Raw genomic sequence first — 24,080 nt, 5'->3', positions numbered from 1 at the left:
CTCTGGTATATTGTTATATTAAGCAAGACTGAAAACAAGAATTTTGAAGTTATGAAATAACAGGACCATGAGCCCTAGAAACTTCGGTCTTCTAGGAACAGATCTCTGCCTGTAGAAGCAGTATTCTACCCACCGGTGTGTTTCCCTCCTCTGTGAAGAGTGTAAGCTTCCTGAGGGCAGGAACTGTGTCTTAGTCAACCATTGTATTTTCCACAGGCTGTGGCAGAGCATCTTATACAGAGTACACACATGATTTTTTGAATGAATTTATTTTTATATTGTAAACCCTTGCCTTGAAACAAAGAATTTATTTTGAAGCCAAGCATTTACTATATCTATCTAAATCATTTGCTTATGTAAGATGCCATCTGAGGAGGCCTGACACACAGAACACCAGGGATCTGAGCAGAAGAAACTGGTAACAGGACCCTAGTCATCTCCCTGGTGAGCCTGGAGCAAACTGTGCTGTGACGACCATTGTTGGTGCAGTGTTTGGACTGGTGTGGGACCTGAAGATTTTTGTGTCTAATATAAGATTCATTTACCCAGCAAATACTTTCTGAATGGCTACTTTGTGCTGGGTACTCTCCTAGGCACTAAGGATATTGCCATGAACTGCGGGTTTTGAACAGATAGGTTAGACGAAAGAAGCTTGTTCCCCTTCCCTCCACTTTCCCAGCTAGCATATTGTTTTCTATGTAGAAAATGCAATTTGATCAATGATCTCAAAGCAGTTCACAGCTATGAAGGTCTGCTCTTTCCACAACTGCTACTCTGCTGTGGGAAGTGAAAACCAGCTCTCTCGCATCACTCCCGCCTTGTCTGCACCTCTTCCTTTCTGCTTTCTACAATTCCAGACTTTCGGGAAGTGGTGGGAGCATGTTGGGATGGTATTCTGTGGACAGATGATGATGACTCTTGCACATTTCTCAAGTGGCAATTGAAGCTGATAATTTTAAAAGTGACTCTGCAGATTGTTTGTTTTCTGATTGGTTTATTAACAACTCTTTAGTACTGGAGTCTAGGGATATCCAAAATCAGAAAGAAGAAAAACCAGTTACCATCTAAAGAAAAATGGTGCAGACAGCAGAGGCTGGGGGCCAACTGTTGTTGACGACAGAATAAGTACACTGTGCAATTTTGAGTGTTTCAGCGATTCTTTAGTATCTCAAGCACGTTTTGGCGCTTACTATATGACTCTGTGCACACAGGATATGCAAATCAAAAGGGCTGCACCACATGTATGAGTGGCATGGCATGATCTCCTAATGCTAAGTGGAATCTGATGTAATGAAGTCACCATAACTGCTGCCGTAGACATAGTCAGTGAAAGGTGACAGTGACCTCCCCAGCTTTTTCTTTTGCATTGTTAGGTGAATTAGTTATGTCCTAAGGTCACTACCATCTAACTTGTCTCTGGCCAGACACATGGCCCCTTGTTGCTCCTAGCAGAGCCTAAGCATCCTTAACACAACTGGGCCAGGGCCATTCTTGCTTCCCTCACAGCGGTTGGTGGCAGTAGTATGACATCTTTGGTTCATCTGTATTGTCAGCTCATATTTTTGTTGGACTCTTTCGGAGGCACAGCCTTGAAGCCATACTGCAAAAGAGAGCGCAAGAAACTCCGGCCACCTTATCCAAAGCACTTCCTGCCACAGGTTCAGCAGCGTGGGAACCAACTCAAATCCAGTCGCTTGGAAACCACTGCATCTGGCTCCTCCTCCTTCCACCTCCACAGTTCACTCCCTTCCACAGCAGGCATCCAGACTTAAAGTTCATCGCTCTCCACTATACTAGAGGAGCATGAATACACCATCGTGCTTTCCACAGATGAAAAGGCAGAAAAAATGTCAAGTCCTTTACTGGTGAGAGATCCGTAGCGACTGCCACTGGGCCGGATGGACATGGGCGGTGGGATCTGATGGTGCCACTGAGCTGGAAAATGGAGCAGATGATGTGTTATGGTCAGAGGACCACAGTGCGGCACTGCACCTGTTCCATGCTCCTGCCCGCACTCAGCAGTAAGCAGTGAACCTTCCCTGCCAAGCCTACAGGAAACTGGGCTAGGGTGCTTGTAAACCTTTAAACCCTCAACCTGTGATTTTTGCTTTTTTTGGTATGGGAATCAAATGTGATTTTTTTTTTTTTTTAACTCAGTAAGAGATTAGAATTCTTACAACAAAGAAGCCTGGATGAGTAGTGTGATCTCTCCAAACCATTCCCTCTCACTGGCCTGGCATCGATCTGCTGTGGACACTCTGGGAGGGCATCTTGGGAGAAGGTACCCGTGGAAGCTAAAGTTGGGTCAAGCTGAGCATGGTGGTGAACATGTGTAATCCCAGTACTTGGGAGGCTGAGGCAAGAGGATTGGGATGGCTTTGAGGCCATCCTGGACTACAAAGAGAGTTCAAGCCCAGCCTGAACAGCATAGTGAGACTCTGTGTCAAATAATTGAAAGAAAAAATAAAGAAGATAGATTGAGCCATCACAGAACTGCCTACCCCACAGTCTAGTCCCCGGATGCAGCCATGACCTACTTACTCACACATTAACCCCTCAGGTGCTAATAAGTTATGGCAAGAAGACTGAAAAGTAACTTATGTGCAACCAACTGTGGTTTGGGGACAGAAAAAATTTATTAGAGCTTCCATATTCATCATGAGATTTTTAAGGCAGACATGATTCTTCCCCCCACCCCAGACACAATTCTTAGACTTCAGCATGACCTGGATGAAATAACTCAGGCGGTGCAATCTGTTATTGTTTTTGATTTAATAAATTACCAAGCAATCACAGGATTAGGCTTCTGTGGACCTTCATTAAAGAAGGGAGTGCAGAAAGTGGGGAACACGAGGGTACTGGCTCCTAGAACACTGTGCTCCTATTTGGCATTTTGATTTATCAATTAGCCTTTCATTGACTTTATTATCTTGAATCAGTTTCTTGGAGTCTCAGTTCCACTGAGTGAACCGAGAAAGTCGAGTTTGGAAAGTTACCACACTGAGGACAAAGGTGCAGTGATTCCACTTAGAGATCACCTCTTAGCCTTGCCCTGCTCTCCCTAACATCTTACCTGGATGGTTATTTCTAATGTTACAAGCCCTTCCTTTGTGTGTGTGTGTCAGAGACTGAACCCAGGGCCTCATGAATACTAGTGTATACCACACCCTGGCCAGAAACCCTTCTTCAGCGTGTGGAGCTTTCTGCTCTGTGGTGATGGTGGTGGAGGAGAAGAGGGGTAGAGAATCCACCTCCCTTACCACAGGTTCCAACACAGGAAACAGCGCCCCCTATTGGCTCTTATGGACTCAGGATCTCGAAAAGGAGAGTGAAGGCTACCAACTGGAGGGGAACTTGGCTCCTGGAGGGCAGCGTTGGGCTAAGAGCCCTCAGTTTCAGGCTTGTCCCAGCCTGTGAGCTTCTCATTTGGAGACCCAGGGGAGGCTGGGGAGCAGTAGGTGCTTAGCTTAGATTTAGAAACCTTCACTGGCCTCTTCTGGATTTTTTTTCCAGCTTCTCTCACAGCTGAAATTTTTTCAGAGTCCAAGGATAAGGGAAAAATAACTAGAATCTATACATTTCCTATAATCTATACATTTCCCAGGGAAAATGGCAGGCCAAGCCTCCTCCTGTGTGGTCCTAGATGAAGGAGGTGACTGGTGCTCACCTACAAATATCAGGGTCCTCAGATTCTTGACACTTATTCCTATTTGTTATGCTTATTTTATTTTTTATTTATTTATTTGGTACTGGGGATCAAACTCATGGACCCGCACTTGCAGGTGCTTATGCCGCTGAGCTAAATCCCTGGCTTGTTAGGCTTATTAAATCTGTGAATTCAGCTATAAATATAAAACTTACTGATCTAAATAAAATTTTTTAAAGGAAAGAAGAAAACATTCTATTGGGCTAAGGAACATATATAACAAAGAACAGTTAATGTTCAAAAGTATAAGGGAGGAAAGTGGAATACATTGATGAAGATTAACTACTTAGATTCTTTTCAAAATGAGGAATAAGCCTCAAAGGAATGACAATTTCTCCCTATGGATGGCCTTGAACTCATGACAGTCCTCCTGCTTCAGCTTTCTGAGTGCTGGGATCACAGGTGTGCACTGTCACACCCAGCTGGCTCAGCATTTAAATGAAGGTAATGATTACATTCATCTCAGGGCCTGGGTGCAGGGGTCTCACGTGGTCACTCATGGCACCACTCTGGTGTTGCTTGATATAACTGGCGGTACAGCTTTCTATTAAGAGGGAAGTCTGGTGCGTGGATTGCAGCAACCTACAGCATTGGATGCATAAGCAATGAGTGGAGTTTGGAAAGTTCTGCTGACAGGTTGCAGCAGTGGGGAGCTCCGGTACGTGACCCATGGCAGCGGGGAGATGCTGCAGAAGCCGTGGGCTGACTGGCAACTTCCGAGCACTGGAGGCTCTATTGGAGGAAGGTTAAGCTCACAGCAAAACATAAAAATATATAAACTGGGGTGAGATGACTTCAAAAATCTCTTAGGCACTAAAATATAACACATTCAATTCATTTATGGAAACATACTACACTTATCCTTAAAACGATTTTAAAATTTTATTTATTTATTTATTTTTGTTTTTTGAGATAAGGAGTTGATATTTAGCCCAGGCTGGCCTGGAACTGGCAGCATTCCTCCTGTCTCAGCCACCTGAGTGCTGGGATTATAGACATGCGCCTTTAAAATGATTTTAAAGTTGCCCATCACACAGATGTTCAGCGACTGACATTCCACTTACCATATATATCCAGCCTAGCAGTGCACGACACAATGCCAGCCTCGTTCTTGGCTGATAACGTGTACCATCCTGCGTCTGATTTTTTGGCCGGCTGAATGAGGAGACAGACATACCCTGTTGTGTCCTGGTGCATGCTGCAGAAAAGGAAGAATATGTTCATATTGTATCTGGAAGCAGGATCGTTTCTGTCAAGCTCAGGGCTGAGGGGGAACTTTCAGAGATTTTCCTACCAAAAGGCAAAAAAGGGGAACTCCACTAAAGGCAAATTCAAAAGTAAAAAGAAGGCACAAGCCAGGCCTGACAGTATATAACTGCAACCCCAGCATTCTGAGGCTGCTTACCTGCTTAGTGAAACCCTGTCTCCAAAATCAAAGATAAAAAAGGGCAGGGGATGTAGATAGGGAGAGGGCCCTGGATTCAATCCCCATACCCCTAAGACATCCACAGAAGAGCAGCAGTGGACGAGTGACACTAGAGGAGCCGACTAGCTGAGATGAGACCTGTTCTGTCCTCTTGACTGCCCCTGTTCTGCTGAAGTTCACGCCCCACCAGAGGGACCCCATTTTTCACCATCACAGTGCAGGAAATGCCTCTTTCCAAACGTGGTTGAAAGTTTCAGAAATGATGGGGAAGCAGAGCAAATTGAGAGCCCAGAGGTAGATGCACCAGTGGCTCGGAGGTAGTGTCTCCTGGCCACCAGTGGCAGGTGCAGCGTGTGGCTCAGAGCTGTTAAGGCGGAAATCAGCCTGTGATTTTGTTCTTCTAGAATCTCAGCTGGGATTCAAGCCATAGAGCTTTAAAACATTCCCCAGGTGACTCTTATGCAGCCAAGGACCAAGGGCTTTGGGGATATAATCATACATATCCTAGGTGCCAAAATTCTGGATGAAATCATTTTACTGTGGAGAAATAATTTTCAGTGCAAAGTTTGCACACTGCGACCACTGCTTGCTCTCCCCCTGGTGGTATAAAACTAAAATTGCAAAGAAACAAGGTTGGTTAGGAGAAATCAAGCCAACTACTTTGGGAAACTGGATCCTTGAAGTTATTTTAAAAACAACCAGCTGGGCGTGGTGGCACATTCCTGTAACCCCAGCACTCAGGGAGGCGGAGGCAGGAGAATCTCCACGAATTTGAGGCCAGTCTGGGCTATGTATTGAGTTTAAAACCAGCCTGAACTTCATAGCAAGACCCTGTCTCAAAATAACATTAAAAAGAAATTGAAAATTTTAAAACTCCAAGACAGCAATACAATAGACTATCACCCAACAATGAATGGGAATAAATTCTTGATTTGCACAACATCACGGAGGAACCCCCAGAGCACTACGTTAAGGGAAAGTGGCCAGCCCTCAGGCTGCAGCGTGCTCTGGGTGGCGGCCCTGGTTCCCTGTGCAGTGGCGCTGCCTTACCTGACCCTCTCCCTGGTGAAGGGGATGGTCTCATTGTCCTTCTTCCAGTAGAACACGGGAGGGGGCATGCCGATCACGCGGCACTCCAGCCGCACCGGGTGGCCTTCGGGGACGCCACTGTTCTGCAGTTTCTCCAGGATTACTGGTGCTTTCTTTACCTCTTTGGCTGAACAAGAGAAGGAGCTTCTTGTCAACAGCAAGTGCCTGAGGCCCCCCTCCTCACACTCACAACTGTGGAATTCAGCAGAGTGGGCAGAGCCTGCCTCACCTAGCGCCTTTTAGTGAGGCACAGCCTTGAGAAAGCTCCAAAATGGTTTAAAAAATAACTAAAAAATGGACTACCATCCCTGCACATCCCTGGTGATACAAACCTCAGGTCACAGACCTTGGATGTAGATGCTAGGAATGGTGAAATCAAAGGAGTTTCTTTTATTGCTCAACAATAACTCTGGAGAATTAATATACTCCATGTACTTTTCTTTGGTTTTGTTTTTAAACAGGGTCTCACTTTGTAGTTCAGGCTGGCCTTGAATTCACGATGTACCCAGGCTGGCCTTGAACTTGCAAAAATCCTCAGCTTCCTGAGTACTGGGGTTACAGGCATGTGCCATCATACCTGGCCAATACTCCATGTACTTAAAATTGATCCTTTTTTTCCTTGGAGGAGTTTATTTCGTAGAAGTTATATTAATTTCCCCCAAACTTTTTAGTTTTAAAAAAAGGCTCATACCTACAGAATTGTACTACTATTTTTAAAAACACAGAATCATACTTCCCAATGAGGTCTTCCTTTGGTCAGAACCTCATAGATCAGAGTTCCAAAGTTAATGTTTTAGGAAAATAGTGGGGAAAAGGCCAAAGCCTGCAATCAATGTATCCTTGCAAAATGAGTTTTCCTCTTGTGTTGGCTAGAAAAAAATTAAAAGTGAGAAACGGAAAAAAGATACACAGGGGAAACTGCCAGTCGAGTTGGCACAGAGAAGCCACCTCTGGCTCCCTTTAGGGGCCACACAGACAGCAGGAGAAGGTCCCACATCAGAACCCCCCTGCTCTGGCCTTAATTCTGGCTGGATTACTGCCGTACAGCTGGGCCCTTCGCGGGGGCAAATGTCTTGCTATTCTCAGTAGACACAGCTGTGTTTTTCTTCACACCTTCATACGCAAGGCTCATTTGTTTAGTCATGGATATGACATTTGCTCAGCACCTTCCATGTCCAGGCACTGAGGCAGGCGCTGGAGAGATGCATAACAGGCCAGTCTCAACCTCAGAGTCCAAAGTCTCCAGCGTCTCCTTTCTAAGTGCCATGGAGACACAGAGGCAGACTGGAGGAAGCAGTTGTGTCTGGAGTACCCACTGTGCCTGGGAGGTGTCACTGAGTTCGGCTTTCAGAGAATGGGTTAGAAAGTTGCTGGGCAGAGGGGAAACTGACAAGATTAGGGGGATAAAAGAGCCCAGGACATTCCAGGAATGACAGACTGTAGGGCAGACAACTGGAATTTAGTGAGTCAACAAACTGATTAAGTGACTGGTAAGGAATGACTATAACGCTCAGTGTGTGCACGTGTAAATGTGCACGGTGCCACATTACAGCCTCGGATTGCTACAAATCTTTCAAAGCAAGGTAAGACACGTGTGTGTGTGTGTGTGTGTGTGTGTGTGTGTGTGTGTGTAACAGATTTGTGGTGCAAAGGACTAAGGAATTTGCACAACAACTTGGAAGGGAGTCACACCTCAGGGTCCCAGCAGCAAGCCTTACCGACCACAGTGAGTTCCAGACTAAAGGAATTCTGCCCGGTTTTGTTGGTAGCCACGCACGTGTAGGTGCCTGCGTCGCGCTGGGTGAGGGGGTCGATGAGCAGCGAGTGCACCCCTGTCTCCCTGACCAGCATCTTGTGGGAGGCATCTGGTAGCACAGGTTGGCCATTGAGCAGCCACGTCAGCTCTGGGGGCGGTAAGCCACTCACCTAATAAACAACAGGACAGCTGAGGCAAATGACAGGCTGATGACAGGCAGATTTATTCAGTGGCTGAATTCTTCAGCCGTGTTTGGCACCAAATATATAGTGAGAGAAAACATGGACCAGTGAGGACTTGGTCCTGCAGCCTCAGGAGAAGAGAGGTCTGAATGAATGGCTGCATGAATCTAAGCTATGGGTATTCTGACCCCAATTTGAGTCAAGGTTAACCTATTTGATTGTACTGTAGGTTCAAATAAATGAGAATTAAGCTAAGTAGATGACACAGGCCTGTGGCATCAATATCAGAAATGACACATTGCTTACATACCTGACGAGTGAGAGTTAGATAAGCAAAAGGTCAGATATTAAACCAGGCTCTCAAATTGTGTTGCACGTTATAATCACGTGGGGGAGTGTTTAAAAATCCTGAGGCCCACATAAAATATTAACTCAGAGTCGCTGAGGATGGGACCCAGGTGATGGTGTTTTTGAGAGTTTAGTGGGGGAATGAATACTCAGCCTGAATATCATGCAGGCCGCCAAAGGAGAACAAGAATCACTTACAGGAGTGGATTTTCCATGAACGTATAATCTCAAGTCATCACTAATTTGCGCATCTATTTTCTATAGCTTTCTGTACCTTTGTCTGAGGCAGAAGAGGTGACCTGCTAGGAGACCTCTGTCCTAGCTTCCAGTTGAAAAAATTAGAATGTAGGAATTACTAAAGGCGATGGAGGGTAATTAGTAGGAGAAACCTCTTCTGTTCTTGTAAACTGCTGTATTTTCAGGAAGATAATTTTTTTTTTTCCCGGAGACTACAGCTCACAACAATCACTTGAAGGATGCAAAAATCACACTTTGGGCTTCGTAGTCAAGAAGGGTTTCTGGTTATCACAGGCAAGATGTGCAAGTCACATCATCTCTTTTGATTGTCTTCTAAAAACATAAAGTTAACTGGATATAACATCCATGTAATTTTTCTTCAGATACTATGATTTTAAATATCATGAAATAATTTTGCTTGGTATTGACACTCCAATTTCTCTCCTTTTTCTAGGGCTCCTTTGTAAACCAAAAACAAAACTCCCAACACATGAATACCCCCCCCAAAAAAAACCCAAAATGCAAACAAACAATCAAAAACAAAATCTGACAGATGTGGAACTAAGGACTGGTAGTAACAGTTTACCTTGCAGTCCAGGCGACAGAGGCGTCCCTCGTGAGCTACCATATCCCCAGGAGCCTGCAGGAAATGTGGTCGGAAAAAGCGTTCCTGAAGGGGTTCTTTGTCTCTTTCTTGCAGTCTGGACCTTCCCCTAAAGCAAGCATATTCAGGTATCAACCCCAGACTTTACAGAATTTACAAACTTTTAGCAATAGGCATGTAGGCATGACTACAAGACTACATGGGCAAGACTTTTTTTTTTGAGGGGCAAAAGGTTTGCTATACCCCCCAAAACCCCATAATAATGAATAATTAATAATGATGTGGAGCTAATGTTAAAAGAAAACCCCAGTGTGGTAAGCATCTCATATAGTGCAGGATTCTCTTGTGAAATCTGTAATCAAATAAACAGGCTTTAGCTTCTTTCACTCTGAAGTCACACTGGGTTAAGTGGCTCAGCTTCTGTTGCCACAGGCTTGACCAGTTGTTCAAAAGGCATCAAAATAAACAAATAAATCAGTATTCAATCCGAACCTCGAGGGAGTGCCAGAAGAGAAGTCCAGTTTATTATCCAGAACAAAGCAGCTGCAATCTCTACGTCTTTGAGTAAGAAAATTTAACCTGGCTATAAATTAAGGCAGGATGACCATGAACTTAAATTGGGTAAGACTGACCAAGAGGAACAGCTGCTCTTGGAGGGGGCGGAGAAGAAGGAGGAGGTATAGTTGCAATGGTGGTGAAATACTGTATCTGAAACATGGGTCACTATTTTTGTGCCTTTGGTAAGTCACATTTAATTCATCCATGTCAGCAACTATGGGATGCTTTGCTAAGACTTTGTGGCACCACAGACTCAAGGACAAAGTCTTTCTTCTTAGTGGTTAGGATAATCAGAGAGGAAGAGCGTCAAGAACGATTAAATATTTGATCTATGTACACATGACAGTTAAAGGTAGGTTGATTGGTCTGTTTTTGTGATATTGGGGATTGAACCTGGGGATTCAACATGCTATGCAAGTGCTCTACCACTAAGCTGCATCCCTGGCTTTTCTTATAGAATAGATAGTAATTTAATCCAAGGGGCCTGATTTATATATTATGTTCACAGAGCTACTAATGGTTACAAATTTTGAGCCATTAAAATTGTGCCAAAGACTTGCATTTCTTCAAGTTTATGGTGCTTGCAAATCGCCTGGGGATTTTGTTAAAATGTAGATTATGATTTAGTAGATCTGGTGTGGGGCTTGGGATTCTTCATTTCCAACAAGCTCTTAGATGATGGTGTTGCAGGTGGAGCTCTACCTCTCCTTGGCAATTAGGAGTTATGGTGCACACGTGTAATCCCAGCAGGCTGAGACAGGAGGATGGTCAGTCCAACCTGGACAATTTGGTGATTTAGTCAGATTCTGTCTCAAAATAAAAAAGTGTACCTCAGTTCAAAGAAAGGTCAAAGATCATTCCCCAGTATAAAACACACACACACACACACACACACACACACACACACACACACACACACCTTGTAGACCTGATGATTTCTGTACTCATTGTGGTGGGTAGACACGTGGGAGGGTCCCAGAAATGGGATATTTTTTTTTTTTTGGAGGTTACTGGGAAATCAAACCCAGGAGTGTTACTAAATTATGTCCCCAGAGTACCCCTTACCCTTTTAAATATTGAGATGGGGTCTTGCTAAATTGCCCAGGTGGGAGTCAGCTTGTAATCTCAGCATTGAGGGAGACTGAGGCAGGAGGATCACAGATTGGGGGATTTTAATGTTTTTACCTGTGAGGTTGACCAGCAGAGGTTAGTCGACTACGAATGGGCATACCCTGTACCATCAAATGGCCAGAACAGCTGATTCTCCCCTGAGAAACAGAAAACAAAATTAAAACAAAACAAAACAAAATCTAAAGTGTTTTATTTATGTAATCATTTTTTTTTGGCACCAGAGCATGAAAATTTTCCTTGAATGAATTTTTTTTGAGGAATGAAAACAATATAATTGACTGCAAATACTCCATTGGAGACAATTTTTTATTTTTACTTTTTGGTACCGGAGATTAAACCCAGGGCCTTTGCTTTGAGTTAAATCCCCAGGCCTTGTGTATTTCTATTCTGAGACAGGGTCTTGCTAGGTTGCCCAGGCTGGGCTCAAACTTATCATCCTCTTGCCTCAGCCTCCCAGAGTGCAGGGATTACAGGTGTGTATTGTAATGCCCAGCTCAGAGGGATAAATTTTTAAGACTGCGATGATTTTAATTTTTAACGTGAGCAATGAACAGAATCCACACATGCATGCACCCACACAGTTGATCCAGGCATGGTGATGCTTATCTGTAATCCCAGCATTTAGGAGGCTGACAAAGGTGGATTACGAATGTGTTTGAGGCCAGCTCAGGCTATAAAGCAACTCTGTCTCAACAAAACAAAGCAAATTGAATTTTTGTGATGTTAATGTTATTTGCAGTCGAAATGCAGAGGGCATAGGCAAATATTTTAATTCTTAAGAAACTCATCAAAGCTGACACTGCCATAGGAAATGTGAATGAGACGTAGAAATTATAGTTAAAAATTTTCCATCCCAACAGTAACTGAAGATACTTATTTTGCCTTATCCGTCAGGGGAATTTTGAGACTTGGTCTTATTTAGAAAAAGAAAATGGGAGATTATGAGTTTACAGTTGTTATTTTAAAAGCAAGTATGAAAAAGATAAAATAATATTTTAAAATTGAGAGACATTTAAACTCTTTTTGAAGTAATTTAGCTATTTTCTAAAGACCAAAAATCACAAGTCATTCTTCGGTAGGATAAATGATAGAATGACTTAGAGATTTTTGAAGAAAGTCAGTGAGTTGATAAACAGATCTATTAGGCTGCTAATCTGTGTTTATGATACTTTGCTTGATAAAAACTTTAAAAACAATGAGTCTAATGATGGGGGCGGGGAAAAGCAAGGTTTAGCCAGCGGATCTGGACGCATGCGCAGTGAAGAGAGCGTGCCATTGTCCTACACCAGAGGCTGAAAGGCTGGGGGCTCGAGGGTTTGCTGGTCTTTTGAATTGTGATACTATGCTCTCGTTCCACACAGTCGCAGGGCTTGCCAGGCATTGTCCTCTGTGCCCCGCACTTGTTCACCCTCCCTGCTGCGCCGAGGGCGCCTCCCTCAGAGGTGCGCACGCACCTGAGGGTTGGCCGCCATGATGGTGTAGTTGCCGTCGTCGTCGCTGGTGGTGCAGTCGATGTGCAGAGAACACGTCCCGTCGCCCTCTCGCCTCATTTTGCAGTGTCCATTTCTCTTAGAAATCTGCTTCCCATCTTTGAACCAGTAAACCTGAAGTAAAAAGATAGTGCAGGTGAATCTATACTGTTCCCTTTGTCTTCAGAGAATAGAGAACTAGACAGTGGATGAGGGAAGGGTAGATGCCAGCTCTCCACCACACTACTCATCCTTTCCAAACGCTTGGAAACCAGTTATAAAACTGAGTTGAAACCGGGCGTGGTGGCTCACGCCTGTAATCCCAGCACTTGGGAGGCTGAGGTGGGAGAATCGTTGCGAGTTCGAGACCAGCCTGGGCTACAAAGTGAGCTCAAGGCCAGCCTGAACTGCACAGCGAGACCCTGTCTCAAAAACAAAAAAACAAAAAACCCAAAAAACAGAGTGAAATGATGGTGTAATATGCCCCTCCTTTCTATCTATATAGTACTTAAGTAAAATATTCAATATAATTCAGGATTAAAATAAAGCTTTTGACTATTTTTATTATAGTTTATAATTAATTTAGAAGCTATGCAAAAGATCAGCTGCATGTTCAGAGGCAAAACTGAAAACCAGGAGGCCAGATCGTTTCCTGTATTATCCTTCTAACAAGTTCTGCAGTTGCAAATCTCAGCACCTGAAATAGCTCGCCTTGCATCAAGTGATACTATGGTTTATTTAATACCAAGTAGACAAGGTTAGGATTGATTTGCTAAATCTTTTAATCCAGATTTAAATATATGTATTGTTTCATGGTTAAATTCTGCATGTGTCAAGGAGATTTCTCAAAGACAGGGCGATAAAGTACAGGCTGCAGTCGAGTTTTCCTGGTGTCTCACCGTACATGACAACAGCATGCTAGTGTTTGTGAAAGTAGAGTGGAGAGGTCCGGGCTACTGCCACACCAGGTGTAAATCCTTCTCTCAGCAGACTGCCAAAAATCTAGTGGCTTAAGATTTTTCAGCAGCCTGTGATAATGATAGGACATTTTTGGCGTTTACCAAGCTAAAGGTAATGATACAAATATAGCTCACTTTGTAAAACAACAGGCACCCTGTGGATATCCAACAGGAATTAAATAGAATGAAAAAATCAATTCGATGAGTTTGACGGCTAAGACAATTGATAGCCTAAGATGTAGTGTCAGGATGAAGAAAGATGCCTTAAACTTTTATGAAAATTCTAACAAGTATAATTTACTTGGAGCCTATTTAATGATCCTATTCCTGATATCTCTTTTTAGTGAGATCCTCTAGGTTTTGCTGATTTTTTGGTATTGGTTTTCACTCATTCCCTCTGTGGATACTTCATTAGAAAATAATTTTTCTTGGGGTTGGGGGTTTAGCTCAGTGGCATAAGTGCCTGCTTGGCAAACACAAGGTCGTGAGTTCGATCCCCAGCCCACCTCCCCCCAAGAAGAAAATAATTTTTCTTAAAGGCACTGTCTATAGTTCTGTTTGTTGTTAGTTGGTCAGCTGGTTGGCCATCTACCCCTACCTTTGGAACAGGTATCCCAACAATTTTGCAGGTGAATGTGACTGGTGAGCCTTCTGTAACCCGGAAATGCTTGAGTCTTTTGTCAAAGATGGGAGCAATACATTTGCCCGTGGGAATCTCATCATGTTGGATTTCATCATCTGATTCATCAACAGGTGTACGTTCCAAGCGAAACTCTATTTCATTCATCAGCCTCTGTTCAAAGCTTGAAATTTTGTATTCCTGTAAAAGTGACAAATGTATTTCAATTTCTGTTTCTGTGGCAGCATATCCATCAGTATGATTGAGCATAATGGTTTGTGTCTGGATTTCCCCCCTAAAGCCTCATATGGTCACAGGGTCAGGCTTCTAGAGTTTGTGACTGATTCATGCTGGGATGCTGGGATTACGAGTGTGAGTGCTATACCCACTGCAGGGTGAGTGTGGCCTACATTCAGTATAAGGGAAGAATCTTTTCTCCATGCTCCTCCCTTTTTGCTCTTGGCACTTTTGCTATTTTCCACTGCCATGAAACATTGCTCCTATGCCACATGCCATCCTGCCTTGGAGCCAGCTGATTATGGCTGAAACCTTCATAAACTGTGAGCTAAATAAACCTTTCCTTCCTTAATTTTGTGTGTCAGGTATTTTGTCTTAACAATGAGAGAAGAGTAACCAAAACAAAGCTGGGTGTGGTGGTTCTCACCTGTAATCCCAGCAATTTGGGAGGTTGAGGCAGGAGGATTGTTGCACATTTGAGACCAGCCTGGGCTACAAAGTCAGCTCAAGATGAGCCCAAATTGCATAGTGAGACCCTGTCTCAAACCCCACACACACACACATACAAAAAAAAAAAAAAAAAAAGAAAAGAAAAAGAAAAGTACCCAAGACAGAATTTGGTACTAGAGAAGTGATTATATCTGACCATGTGGTTCAAGAGCTTTTGGGAAGCATTTGGAAAGATTCTGAGATACTTCCTGAATGAGTAGAACTGGAATGCTTTAGGATGTTCTGTGTAGGAGATTCTGATCAGTGCTCAGAAAACCATAAAACCAGTAAAGTCCAGGCTCAGGAGGTTTCTGCTGGGAAGAAGGACTGCATTGGGTGCTGGACTCCATATGATGTGTGTTATGGCGTGGCAGAAAGTCTGTCTGCATTTTGATTGTGTCCAGAGACTTTGCCTGAGACTGAGATTAAGACTGGCAGGCTAACTAATCTGGCAGAAGAAATTTCAAGGCAGTCCAATGTTGGGGCAGTGGAATGGCTATTAGCCAGATTTATCTTGCAAATCAAGAGCAAAGAGCCCAGAGAATAATTTAAAACACTGTGAGTTTGGTGGGAAAGGAGGTTCTGGTAAAGCTGTGGACTGCAACAGATAGAGCTGAGGTGATCATGATTGCTGAGAAGGAACAGAATGTAAAAGATAGCCTGAGGGTATCACAAGAAGCAGTAAGTCTCCACTCTTTGTAGCCTTGAAGCTGCAAAAGTGAAAGACTTTGCTTTGAGGAGAAAGCCACAGAGCACCATGTTTCAGAATGGTGACAGCCATACTATGTTCCAGAATGGTGGCAGCATAGAGAATTTGTTCATCAGAATCAGCTTCACAGTGCTCAGTGATCCAAGCATTTGACCCCTACAACCAAGAGAGAAGAAAGTCTGGCTACTCTCCAGTTGGTAGCAGATCTTGGCATTATCCATGTGGTGCCAGTTTTAGGTACATGCAGAATGCAAAAAGAGTTGTGGGATTAAGAAGACTTTCACTCCAATTTCAGAAGAAGGCTTGGGAGCCCGAGAGGGCATTATGTGAAGCTATGAGGGTGAAATCAAGGATGCAGTGGAGAACCCACAAGTCTGGAGAAGCCAGGAATGTGGATCATCTAAGTAAACTTTCAAGGAGGGAGCAAAGCGAGCTCAAGAGAGAAGCTGCAGGAGCTACTACCACTGGATGTGCCATAGGAGTGGCGCTGTGCAAATGCTTTGGAGTTCACAACTTGCCACAGATTGCTTTGGATGCTCCATATGGAACTGCAGGACTTAATGTTTGCCCTGTTGGATTTTGGACTTGTGTTGGTCCCATTCTTTTGTATTCTCTTGTTTGTAACTTTTTGAACAAAAATTCTACCTCGTGCCATTGAATGTTGGAAGTGTTTGACTCTGTTTTCATTTGTACAGTGGCTTATAGCTAAGAGTTTGTCTTGTATCTTGGAGGAGACTTGGGACTTGGACTTTTCAGCAATGCTGAAACTGTTAGGATTTTTGCAACTCTTAGAGATGGACTAAATGCCTTTTGCATAAAGGAAGTGCATGGGTCTTTGCAGGGGTCAGGGGAAAAATGTTATGGTTTGTATCTGTATGTCCCCACAAAGCCTTATGTGGTCATAGGGTCAGGCTTCTAGCATTAGTGACTGATTCATCGTCTAATGCTGAGATTATGGGTGTGAGTGCTATACTCACCTCAGGGTGGGGGTGGCCTACATATAATATAAAAGAAGAGTCTTTTTTCCATGCTCCTCCCTTTTTGCTTTTGTTACTTTGGCTGTTTTCTGCTGCCATGAACTGTGTTCCTGTGCCACGTGTCACCCTGTCTCGGAGCCAGCTAATTATGAACTGAAACCTCCACAAACTGTGAGCCAAACAAACCTTTCCTTCCTTAATTTTGGGTGTTGAGTATTTTTTCTCAGCAATGAGAGAAAAGTAACCAAGACACTGAGGATGTGACTTTTGGAGATTCAGATGTTAGATTTGCATCATGAAATACCAATAAACCAGTCATATTTCTTTTTAAATTCCTTGCCAAAAGGACAAAAGCAATCTTGGACTGCCTTAGTTAAACCTGATTCCTCACCTTGCATAGGGAACCCAGTAGAATTCTGTGGAGAATAGAATGAAGATTGAATCCAATTTCTATAACTACAGAGAATGTACATTTAAAAAATGCAGAGCTACATACAAGGCTTTTTTTTTTCTTTTCTTTTCTTTTTTTTTTTTTTTTTTTTGAGTCAAGGTCTCACTATGCAGTTAAAGCTAATTTTGAACACATTTTGTAGTCCAGGCTGGCCTTGAATTTGGGGCACTTCTGCCCCAGCCTCCCAAATGCTGAAGTTACACATATGCCTGGCTACTAAAGGGTTATTTTGGCAAAGCTATTCTGCATTTCATTCTGGTCCATGCCTGCATCATCCACTTCCTGTATCTACTGCACATTTCCATCTGTCTACTCCAGGAAATCCTGCCTTGAATAATAGGCTTCTGTCTGTCTGTCTGTCTGTCTGTCTGTCTCTCTTTTGTTTTTGAGACAGAGTCTCGTTCTGTAATTCTACCTGGTCTTGAACTCACTATGTAGCCCAGCCTGGCCTTGAATTTGCAGCAATCCTGTCTCAGCTTCCTGAATGCTGACATTACAGGAGTGTACCATCATGCCCAACAAATAATCTCTCTCAACCCACATCTGCCTTCACCGCATTTCTCTGTTCCTTTCACAACAAAACCATTTGAAATAACTGTTATTGCAGGACCATTTTCTTATCACTTGTTCTCTTCCTAGCTGCCTCCGTTCGGCTTGTGTTCTCACTGGTCCCCTGAAATTGCTACTGGTTGGGTGTCCAAATTTACCCAATTGAATCATCATGTGTTTCTACTTGACCTCTTGGGAGCCCTAGTTAGAGATGACTACTTTTCCTTTCTGAAGTGCTTTTTTCCTTTTAGGTCCCAGGACACACTGTACTTAGTTTCTTGTTCTTCCATTAACAACATCTTAGTAGTCTCCTCCATTGGTTCCTACACTCTGGCCTTGGAGGTCTCATAGCTTCCATATGCTGAGGATTTGCAACCTGTATCCCTAAACCCGCGGACTCACACACACAGTCATCTACTCCATATCATGGTGCCCAGTAGGGACCTCAGACTTAGCCTGGTCCAAACAGTGCACACTTGACTTTTGTTCGCAAAGTACTCCTTGCCTGCCCCTCATCTCAGAAAATGGTACTACTATTCATTCACTTGATTAAGTGGTTAAATCAGTGTTTCCCATACTTTGGTTAAAAATTCAGTTTCAAAATAGTTCTAATTTGTGCTTTTGTCAAATAAAATAAAAATGAATTACTGGTAAAATTAAGTTTAAAAAGCATGCAAAATTATGTTTAAAAACATACTATTTCCCTATCAAAGTGCTATAAAAATTCCACAACGGTTACTGTCCCATTCTATACTTATCTCAAGGTGACAGCTTGCAGTTTGGCAATGGTTCATGGGACATACGTGGAGTGTACTGAGTTAAATCCTAAGTTTAAGGCTTATCCCAGATTCCTTTCATGCCACCTCCCTGCCACATCCTATCTGTCAAGCTTGAATGTCACCTCCCAAAGCAGCCTCCTCAGCTCCTTCAGCAGTAGCTCTCTATTCTAATTCTCCATATACTCCTGGTCGCTATTTAGTGTTTTTCTTATTTGTTGGTCAGTTGATTAACTGTCAGAATATGAGCTTCCCGGGAGCACAGGTCTTGCTGTCTTACTTCCTCCTGTGTTCTAGGAACATAACACTGGGTCCCATCCCTTATGTTCCTACTGTAAAATTTTACTTTGTTTTTATTCATTTAGTACTGAGAACTGAACTCTTGATGTTGCACTTGCGAGGCAAGTGTTTTGCATTGAGCTGTATCTCGGCCCTGTAAATCTGTATTTTAGTTTAATAGAAACCAGCTGTGCATCTCAGTATCTTTCCCTAAGGGATACAGGAAGCAATCTATGTGTTTACCCACTTGGTATGATGTACAAAGTGTGTGTACATGCGAAAAAGTGACAAAATGGGATTTCCCCCTCACTTTATGCTTCATGTAACTGGTTTCGTATGTTTACCCAAGCATCACAAAGGACCCAACAGGCCCACACCACTCCAGGATTTGTTTTTTAAAAGTTTTCTTTTGATTTTTCTGGTTGAAGTAGTCCAATTCAGTATAATGGCACATGAAAAAAGATTTGTGAGTTTTGAAGGAGGCAAAAGTGAACCAGCAGACTACTCGTGCAATGGATAATGAAGATGCTACATTATGGTAAAATACATGTGTTCATAACAGAAGGATGGTGTAGGAGCGTGGTGATGATGATGATGACTTTGAAGTTGGCCATGTGAACCAAAGTTCCTATGATAGTGAAATGGAGTAAGAATTGACTGATATAGACATGGGGAATGCAGACCTCCTTGATTCAGATGGGGAAGAAAACAGTAATGTGAGTACATGTTTGACCAGTTAAAATGTTGCAAAATGGCTGCACAACCAAATTGAGTGATGATCCAGAGTTAGAACTAGGTCTGAAAATACAGTGAAGGTCTTGGCAAAAATGCCAGTACTGCCTTTCTTTTTTTCTTGTTTTTTTTGTTTTTTGTTTTTTGTTTTTGTCTTTTTCCTTTTTATCGGTACTGGGGATCGAACTCACAACCGCCTGCTCACAAGGCAGGCGCTTATGCTGCTGAGCTAAATCCCCAGCCCCAGTACTGCCTTTCAGTGTTGGAAATTGTAACAGAGAAAATGCTACAAGATGCTATGAAACAGTCAAAAGCAGTATTGCAAATAAAACATTTTGTATGCACCTATAGCCATATTAAAAATGTTTTTATTATGATACTTCATTAGCTGAACTGAAAGCATTCATGGGTCTGTTGTACTTAGCAGGGATTTCTCATGAAGATTGCAGGAGATTGAAAAGCAATGGGTCAAAATATGGCATAAAAATGTATGCCCTTCTAGATGCAAAGACTTATTATGCTTTCAATTTAGACATTTATCCTAGAAGTCAGGCATCAAGTTCTTATTTGTGTAGTAATAAACTGAATGATGCTCTGAACAGACTTGCTTTCATCTGCCATACCAGACTGTGACATTCCACAGTTGATTTGCCAGTTTCCAGCCGATGTTATATTTGCTAACAGCATAAGGTGACCAGCACAGGAACTCAACAAAGCAGAAATTCCAAATGAAATGTTGCAATTTCAAAACAGAATTGTATAGTACAATCTTTAAAGTTCAGAAAGACATAACATTGGCTTCATATATGGCAACAAAACCCAAACAAGTCGGTACTATTGATGTCAACATTTCACCATGATGAAAATATTGATAGTGAAATCTTGACAAAATGGAAGCCTGAGATGGAAACTTTCCACAACAAAACCAGAGGTGGAGTATATGTTGTTGATAAGTTATGTAGCAACTATGATGTCCCTCGAAACACAATGCATTGATTGACCAATGGTTGTGTTTCACTCCATTCTAAACACAGAATAAATAGTTTGATAGTTTGCAAAGGAAATAGCAAGTGCAAAATATCACAGGGAAATTTTCTTAAAGGATTGGAACAGGAGCTCAGAAAAGATCATTTACAGCAGAGGAAAAAAAAATGTTTCTTCCCAGGGAACTACACAAAAAATTTGTGGATCACACTGATGAGCTTACAGGTAAACAGGCAGGCACAGTTTCACAAAGACCTACTTTGATTACAGGAAAACAAAAAAGATGTCAGCTGTGCCCTATAGGAAAGTGCAGGAAAACAAAATGTGCTACAGTGTAAGCAATACTTATGTATGAAACATGCAGTTGTCCTGTGTGAAGACGGCCTTGAATGTAACAGGTGAAGCAAAGCTAATTTTTGTGTAGAGTGCTACTGGTATGTTCATTGCAGTTCATATAGAAATTTATTTCTGATATTATCTTTTAGTTTTTGTAAGCACATCAGCTGTTAAATAAACAGGTAAAAATGTTGATGTCCATTCTAAATACACAATACCTATTAAGAATTTAACACTTTATCTTATTGATATTTTATGTTCCTGCTAACTATACACGATGTAATAGAATAAGAACTGACAAAACATCAGGACCACTGAGATGTCAAGTATGTCCAACAAAAAGGCCAGGAAAGCAAAAGCCATGTGCTGTCAGTGTAGGCGATGCTTGTGTATGGAACGTGCTGTTGGTGTGTGTGCAGACTGCCTTAGCAGTGATAATTGAAAAAAAGATTTTTCTTGTAAAGTGCTATTGGAATTTTCCTTTTAGTTCATATAAGAATTTGTTTTGTTCTTTTTTTAGACTTCGTACACTGAAAAATAGTTGATGGTAAAAATTTTGATGCTTTTTAAAATAAATAGTAAATACTACAACTTTAACGCTTTATTTTTTGTATTTTTTTCCTGTTAAGTACTCAACATTTAATGTAATGAAACTCATAAAATTAAAAGTAATAATTCATCAACAGGAATATTGTAAAGAATACAGTTGGCTCTGGCCAGATCCATGTTTCTAAACCTTGATGACAAAATTTATGCCATGCTCAGATTACAGAGCTTGGAGTAGAGCCCGTGCTCAGTAAGCATCTGAGGGCGAGGAATGAGTACATGGACGCCCACAGAGGTGGTCACTTGCTCCTACTTTGTATGTCTTTGAAGAACCTGAGCAATGTGCTTGAGGGGAGGGTGAGACCTCTGGTTAAATTATGGCTCACAGCCATAATGTGATCACTCAGGTGGGCTTCGAGGACTGGCTGCTGAGAAACTCCTGACTTGGAATTTGGAAGCTCGGCTGACAAGTGCCTACCTCCAGTCATTGGCAGCAGGGGTCTAGGACTCTGTGTGTTCTCAAACTGAAATCGTGTTCCTCAAGTCCTCTAGCTATGGTCTGATACATATAATCACCTGAGTTTGAGTAGAATTGGGGTGTAAGCAAGTGTTTCTTGGTTTTAGTGTCTTGCAATCAGCTTCAAATCTGCCCCTTCTTGGACACATCTCAGACTGGGTAGATTGAGTAAGACCATAGACGGACAGGGAAAATTTATCAGTAAAGTGTATTAACTTTTAATCAAGTCATTCAAACCAGTTAAAATAAGATATTGTTCACCTCTACTAATGTCACTGGATTCTGCAACTTCACTCAGTTTAAAAATATAAAAAATTATCTTCTCATTATGGTAATGTCTTGGAAAAAGCAATTATAGTTTCTAACTATTCACTCATTAGGCAGAACTATATGAAATTGCTGTTTTGGTAAGTTAACAACGATCAAATAGCAACAGTTTCATATAATGCAGTCTGATACTTACATTTACTTTCCATAAATTCATTAAATGGTTTCATAATGTGATATATTTCTTAATTTTGTCTGTTTAAAAATCACATCTGGAACATGTTGCATCTGTGCACCTAAATTAATTTCTTTTCTTTTAAAAAACTGAGATTTATTTTCTAGGATGTTTAGAAGTAAAACTAATAAATCATTTTACTTGTTTATCACACATAGGGGCTAAACTATCATTTTATTATTTGGAAGTATATTCAAGAAGATAATTCTGTATTTCTTACTCCACACACAGATACCAGAGTTCAAGAAACTCCACACTTTTTGTGGAGATAGACAATCACTTTCCATTTCTCTGAGGCTTTACTATGCTCATTGCTGGAGAAGAGGCCAGGGTGGGGTGCCTGTGCTTTTGGAGAAAACAGAGTCTAGAAGTGATGACTGAGTCTAGATCTTGGAGGCTGTACTTGCTATGATTAAATCAGAAAGAAAGTGCTCATTTCCTAAAACCTAGTTCAGTGTTTAAAGAATTTAAAAAAATTTTTTTTAAAACACAATTTTTTTTAATTTAAAAAAATTTTGGGGGGATACTTGGAATTTAACTCAGGACCTTTTACTTGCCACAGAGGTGCTGTACTGCTGAGTTAAATCCTCAGCCCCTGTGAATAGAGATCCTGGTCAACTTGCATCAGTCTACCACTAGTGAATGGTTAGTGGAAATGGAGAGGTTGGGTGATTTCAGGAATTTATTTTTTTCCTCACTGAAGATTTCCATCTCTCCTACCTTTGTGTTAAATGTCTTCTACCTCCTACACCCAGCCACCATTTCTCAGGACATTCCCAGGATTGCAGAGCTGGCAGGCACAGGGCATGGGGTTTGGGGGACGCTCCAAGGCTTTGTCTCCCAGTCTGTCCCTCCTAGGCACTGTGGCTGCGGACTGAACTTTAGCATTTCTGCAGCCCATTGTGTCCCGTTTCTATTTCGTCCCTTGGCTCCTCTCTCTAGGCTCCTGCGCCTGCTCCTTAAAGGAATGCTTCAAACTACTGAATTTAGTATATTTATTCCGGACTATTGATAAAGCCTATCTAGGTGCTTCATGTGCCCATTCCTGTTCTTTATGAACTTGTTTCTCAGGGACTGTGAAGAACAGGAGTGGGACATAAGACTCTTACCCTCCGATTGTCTCTTTGCAGTAATTCCTGAAAAACACAGTACAGGCTTTGCTAGCTTCTGATCAGGACATTACATGTATGAATCTAAATTACCAGGCCAAAAAAAAAAAAAAAAAAACAGAAATTGGAGCATGAATAAAAGCAGGAAGGTGATGACCAGAGTCCTAGAGTATAAAATAGAGGGCTGACCAAGGAATAAGCTCCCAAATAGAGAAGGATTTCTCAGGTTTCTGATAGACAAGAGATTTTATTTTTATTTATTTATTTATTTATTTATTTATTTTTTGTTGTTTTTTTTTGTCTTTTTCCTTTTTATCGGTACCAGGGATCGAACTCACGACTGCCTGCTTACAAGGCAGGCGCTTATGCCACTGAGCTAACTCCCCAGCCCCGACAAGAGATTTTAACCTTCTCAGCCTTCTCATCGTGTTTCATGTGAGCCCTCGATTCCCAGTCCTTTCTGTACCTCCAACCCATGTATCAACGAGGCCTTGCTCCAAGGGGAAAAGATCGCTCTGCACCTTCTACACTTGACTGGTGAGGGCTGCTGAGCCCTGGCTAGTTACCCTACAGAGTTACTAGAGGCACATGAATTCCTGAACTTCTATATTGAGGTTGTGAGCTATTTTTCAAAGAAAATTATTGTACATGGTTGTAAGTTCTGATTATACCTATTATTCAGAAACACAATGGGTGATCACATATATATCTATATACATATATATGGATATATATATATTTCTCTTTTTTTTGTGTCTGCCTGGGAACATAAATATCAATTTTCTCTGTATTTGAAACAGTCA

At 42.0% G+C, this 24,080-nt stretch overlaps 1 protein-coding gene across 3 annotated transcripts in view; it reads right to left on the bottom strand.

Moving 5' to 3' along the window:
* Positions 1-250: 250 nt before the first annotated feature.
* The window catches only part of Mypn (myopalladin), a 102,736-nt gene continuing 78,906 nt past the window's right edge, over positions 251-24,080 (bottom strand). For all 3 annotated transcript variants that reach the window (XM_063239584.1, XM_063239583.1, XM_003473627.3), the window contains 8 exons: positions 14,064-14,285; positions 12,492-12,641; positions 11,092-11,174; positions 9,331-9,457; positions 7,940-8,147; positions 6,183-6,348; positions 4,771-4,904; positions 251-1,935 (listed from right to left, as the gene is read on the bottom strand). In XM_063239584.1, the coding sequence (XP_063095654.1) occupies positions 1,769-1,935; positions 4,771-4,904; positions 6,183-6,348; positions 7,940-8,147; positions 9,331-9,457; positions 11,092-11,174; positions 12,492-12,641; positions 14,064-14,285 (1,257 nt within the window). In that variant the 3' untranslated portion in view covers positions 251-1,768. The remainder of the gene's footprint in view (positions 1,936-4,770; positions 4,905-6,182; positions 6,349-7,939; positions 8,148-9,330; positions 9,458-11,091; positions 11,175-12,491; positions 12,642-14,063; positions 14,286-24,080) is intronic.

Source organism: Cavia porcellus, unplaced genomic scaffold, assembly GCF_034190915.1.
Source record: "Cavia porcellus strain 051 isolate PalLab524CR breed Dunkin Hartley unplaced genomic scaffold, mCavPor4.1 scaffold_28, whole genome shotgun sequence".
Taxonomy (NCBI): Eukaryota; Metazoa; Chordata; class Mammalia; order Rodentia; family Caviidae; genus Cavia; species Cavia porcellus.
Note: the sequence above shows the minus strand (reverse complement) of the source record. Positions and strands in the feature narration are given on the sequence as shown.